The 5468-nt window shown below is 30.1% G+C and overlaps 1 protein-coding gene across 1 annotated transcript; it reads right to left on the bottom strand.

The window, feature by feature from the left end:
* Positions 1-4800: 4800 nt before the first annotated feature.
* On the bottom strand, positions 4801-5242 carry LOC139907109 (transport and Golgi organization 2 homolog). The gene is made up of 2 exons (XM_071893184.1): positions 5045-5242; positions 4801-4971 (listed from the first exon to the last, which is right to left on the bottom strand). The coding sequence occupies exons 1-2, from the start codon at positions 5240-5242 to the stop codon at positions 4801-4803; spliced, it is 369 nt and encodes a 122-aa protein (XP_071749285.1).
* Positions 5243-5468: the final 226 nt, after the last annotated feature.

Genomic DNA, 5468 nt, shown 5'->3' with positions numbered 1-5468 from the left:
CTGCTCCTTACAAAGTCAACTCGGATACATAATTTTGAAAGAAGCCATTACTAAAAACTAGTGAAACTAGAGTTAAAATGGTTTCTGTCGCATAATGACCATTTTCCCACTTATTTTCTGTCATTGTTCTTGAGTTAGCACTTTCTAAAAAAATTTACTTTATTAATTATCATTGTCTTAAACTCTTGTTTTTAGTTAATCATTTCTCCCAAAAGACATCATATTAATGTAAAATCTGAAGGTGATACTAATTAAGAAATTTGAATATCATAAGTGAACTAGGTTGCGTGAATTTAGATTGCAATAATATTCCGACGGAAAAAAAAAATCTATTCGAATTTCCGCTCAGAGTCAAACTTAACAAAATGATTGTGCTTTATTTTTGCAAATTTTAAATGTCATGCTTGACTAATATATAATTATTCACAGTAAGTAAATACTAATCAATGAATTTGAATATGAAGCATCTGTTAACTTGTTTTAATTCCCTTACATATAAATTATGTAATTATGTAGACTCATAAGTAGTTTAATTTTTTCGTCGGAATATTATTGCAATATATATTCACACAGCCTAACCAGCTTATTAAAATAATTAAATAAATGTTATAAACTTAATTGACCATAAATCAATCAAAATCGATCTTTTTTAAAGCCAATTTATTATTTACTTTGATTTTCAAACTTATTGTTTTTTCATGTTGAAATATGGCACTGAATAATTAGTTATACACTAAAAACTTGATAAAAAAAAAATTTTTAAAAAAGACTTTAAAGGCCCAACCTTCATGAATTGAAGGTTTTAATGGTCATATTTTTTCTACGGCTTAAATAACAATAATAAATGAGGATTTCAGTCTACGGGCGTTTCAAGACTTTCATTTTGATGTATAGTGTTATCGATGGTGAAGCTTATTTTATAAAAGCACTTTAAAACCTTAAGCAACATTTTACAATAATGTTGCATGTCACTTGTCTCACTCATGGTCTGAATAGAATAGTAACACTTTGTTTTAAATACTTAGGAAGTAATATGTTTGTTCATTCATTCTCGAGATCGAAAACGATTGATTACTACGCCAAGAACTTCAATTCAGACTTAATGGTATGGATGAAAATAGTGATAAAATCAATAAATCAACAGTGATAATGTTATCCATTCATGACATATAAGGATTTGTACGTAAAACTTAAATGTGTACTTATGATTAATTAATGGGGGCCTCTACACATTTTCGTGTAGGTTATCATCAATAAAACCCTTCATAGTACAATCAATATAAGAAACCAAATATTAAGATATATTTTTAATATTATATTCCTATCTACTTTGATTTATAATTTTCATTAATTATTTTGCATCTTCTTTATATATCCTCTTCATATTCCATAAATAATTAATCATTCTAAATAATAAATGCTAAATTTGATTAAAGAAAAGAGTAAAGATCCATTAGATCTAATATTCAGAACTGTGTTTGAGTCCAATCTTTTTAATGTTCAGGTCAAGTTCGTATCCTTATGCTCCGGTGGGTCTTTTTGGTTCCCAGTCCTCATGATCCAGTGTTTTCTGGTTCCGAGTTCAAGTCCTCATTCTCTGGGTTCATGAGGAAATAAGTAATATCCGGATTAACTTTTAGTCTCGTTTAAGACAAGGGAAATATCATTTCCCACAAGTTCTTCGAAAATCTTTGACACCACAACTTACCTAGTGACTTAGTAATGGCGTAGTGAGAATAAAAAAAGAATATTGATGACAACTTTGGTAAATAAAAACATATATTCGGTCTTGGAGCACTCTCCCTCATTCAGGTAACAACTGAAAAAGCCGGACCCTCTTTTATAGCCTGCAACTCAGTAATTACTGAGTTCGAACCAGAGACAAATTAGGTCATATTAATTACTGTGTTACCTTGCTAACACAAAAATAACCTATGTATTTGATGTCAACTGTCGATTCCCTACTCTGACTTGATGTGTCATGGCTCACGTTCTTATCTTTATCGTATCACGCAACCTCTCCTCAGAAACAGGAAAAAATGTCCAAAATCATCTAGTAGTTATAAGTCAGTCGTACCAACCGCTATTTATATCTTATATACTTCCTCACCATATTACTTTTTCAAAAAAATAAATTACACATTATTAAAATCTACATAGTATTTTATTCGATACTGTATTATAATATTGCTTCGTAAATTTTATTAAAAGAGTAGTTAGGATTAGTTATTACTTTATTTATGTAAAGAAATAGCCAAAATGTCTTCATATAAATAATAAAATGGCCAATATATATATTTTATAAACGACGAGGGATCAACAAGAAATTGTATTCCTGTTCTTTTGGAAACGGAGCATAAGTATAGAATAAATTGCCATGACGTATCAAGGGAGAAGAGGGAATCGACAGCTGACAAACAAATACATTTGGGTATTTTTGTGCTAGCAAGATAACGCCATGGGCTATTTCATAATTTTTCACTTATATATTTTGGCGATCTTATTATTTCTATACAGAAATTTTGGCTATGATATAGAAATACAAATCTATGGCTACGCTTTTAATAAAATAAGGAATAACAATATTATAATAATTCGAATAGAATACTATGTAGGATTTAAATATTATTTAACATATATATATAATTCATTTTAAAAATTGTAGAGAAATAATATGACAATGATAGTGTTGGAGTACCTAAGAAACACAAAAACAGTTGGTATGATTGACTAAAGGTAAAGGTTGAGGGATACAATTAAGGCAACGACATTAATAATAAATATCAGCGTGTCAGGAGGATTCACCTTTCCGTGTCCGCTTTTTAGTTGTAAGTATTCGCCTTGTAACGCTTTTTTTTGCCAAATATGAATAATCCTTCATGTCCAATGAATAATGATATTATAAATGGTACGGATAATTAATTGATTTGCACTTTTTCCATTCGAACGGCTGTCGCGTTTGTTTATTTTTCTTTTATCTTAATATATATATAATCAAGGATAAAAATCCAGTATAGAATGTGTATGTTAAAAAAGAAAACGAAAATCAACATGGTAACCCTGACAATTAGATAAATATTTTGGAAGAGAGAAAGAATAATGCTCATGACGATTGATTAGATCAACTGCAATCTGCTGTGACAAGAGAGAAAGGGGAAAAAGATATAAACAAGGATATGGGTGGAATTACTCCGTTGTCGATCCCCAATTCTACTCTGAGTCCGAAAAGAACTTAATATTATATATTTGCAACAAATCCTAATGGTTATGCTCCGTCTTTTATGAGCACACACGAACGTTGAACTAGGTTTTGAATATATTGAATCTATTTAAGAAGGGAGGGTTACTAATCCATAATTAAATAATAATGAAAACTGATATGTACAAGAAAAATTCTGCTTTATACTACCAATTAAAAATTAACGGGCCAGCTAAAAAAACACACCGAATTTACATCATTGATTACCAATCTAAATAGTATTAAAAAAATTCTTGCTTGTGTGTGATGTACGTCCTACTTAGAAAAACAATGATAAAAACGTATTTATTTCAAAAATGGAGACAGATACAGACTTTAGACAAAAATAACAGTTGTTTAGCACTGAATTACATACATAGGGTGATGTTATATTCTGATGAGACCCAATTCATGGGCTCTAGAGGGAAAGTTTGTTTTTTCTTAAAACAATATCAATTTCCTGTCTCTCTAAGTTTTTTAATGTATGGCTATTCAATTCAAAAATCAACCAAAAAATAATTAAAAATCCTCAAAACGAATTATTGTATTAACGGAAAAAGGGAGAACGTATATTAAATACGAATTAAAAAAGGGAATTAAGTAAATGAAGAAGAAGAGGATTAGCGTGTTAGTCTTAGGATATCTCTTCATTCTGGTTGAAGAATGAACATGACAAGTTAGCAATGGCAATGACAATAAATAAATCACAGGGTCAAACATTTGAAAAATTGCTTTATATTTACCAAAATCAGTATTTCACATGGTTAATTATATAAGGCATTTTGAACAGTGTCAAAAGGTGTGCAGATTTGATTATATTTACATCAAATGGACAGAAAACAAAAAAAAAAAAAATGCTGTATACAATGAGGTTTTACAATAAAAATATGTCTATTATATTTTCATAGTTTATAGTAGATCGCTTTAAGTTAGAATTTTAACATAAACAATCTAAATATGAATAAAATCTTTTTAATTTTTCATTGGCTATCTTTAAGATAGCGTGTTCGCGCTAGTATCAGTTTAAAATAATCTTGTAATTATTTCTACTTACTCACTTTTCCTTCTGTTTTTTTTTCTATCCATTTTTTCCTTGTCATTTTTTCCACAGTCATTTTTCCTGGCAAAGTTCAACTTTATCATAGTAATTATTCTAAATATTAATAAATAATATTCATATTCTAATAGTAAAAACTAATAACATTAGGTTATTCATTGTTTTAGCATCAGTTATCAGTAAAAATGTAAACATAATCCGAATCCTGTTTTGTTTATGTCTGAACTTTGAGTAAAATGCTCCTAAAATTCAAAACAAGTATCCATCTAAATATTTTTACGGATCTGGTTACGAAACTTTTAGATACCCAAAATTTACTCGAATATTTACGTCTAAAGATCCGAACCAACCCGGATCCCTTAAAGTGCAAGTCCACAGAAAATAAAATATATTCTAAAGAGTACTTAATTGTCTTTGACAAAATTGAAATCACTATCGAGTCGCAAGCCTTCAAAATATGAAAGTGAGTCAAGTTGAAAGTCTCTAGTCCAAATCCACACCTCTTTTAAAGTATAATCATATCAACTATATTTTTACCGTTGAATCCTTGGGCGTAGTAAAACAAACCATAGGCACCGATTTTGTCATTTTTCTCCATAAGGACCAGATTGTACGGCTTGTAGAGAGTCCCTCTGGATGTAAGATCTTTCATATAGTCCATGGGTGATTTAGACCCCTGGAAATGAAAATTAGATTTAGGAGAGAAGTAAACAAGTTGGTTCTATTGTTAGCTTCAAATAGTCTATAACTAGACTCCCCCGACCCGCGAGATGTTTAGCCCCTTGTCCTTCAAAAAGATTCGTCAAAATCCCAATCCGTCCTTCTCCATTCATCCCACACCAAGTTCCTCCTCCATGGATTTCACAGCATTTATCTCGACCACAAAGGATCCCATCCTCCCATTCTGCAGGACTAGTAGGTCGATCAAAGTACTCATCTCGATTCATTATGAGTATTAATTTGAATCTTCCGGGAGAAGGAAATGGATCCGTGTAGCAAAAGAATAAACACATAACATAGAACGATTCTAATCTGTCTCAATATATATCTTAAACAAAAAGCCACTCGACTCATTGAAATTGATAAACTGTTAAATAATATATATATAATGATCAAATACTGAATATTTAAAATGTTCCTCTAAAACTCCTTGCGAAATGTACATTTCTTGTC

Source organism: Lepeophtheirus salmonis, chromosome 1, assembly GCF_016086655.4.
Source record: "Lepeophtheirus salmonis chromosome 1, UVic_Lsal_1.4, whole genome shotgun sequence".
In the NCBI taxonomy this organism is placed as follows: Eukaryota; Metazoa; Arthropoda; class Copepoda; order Siphonostomatoida; family Caligidae; genus Lepeophtheirus; species Lepeophtheirus salmonis.
This window is presented reverse-complemented; position numbering and strand designations above follow the sequence as displayed.

What these genes read in the sequence shown, in the direction of transcription:
- LOC139907109 (XM_071893184.1), bottom strand. Translation starts at nt 5,242, where the DNA reads ATGAATCGAGATGAGTACTTTGATCGACCTACTAGTCCTGCAGAATGG. An exon ending in TCGCGGGTCGGGGGAGTCTA is followed by an intron (nt 4,972 to 5,044) that starts GTTATAGACTAT and finishes TTTCATTTCCAG; the next exon opens with GGGTCTAAATCACCCATGGA.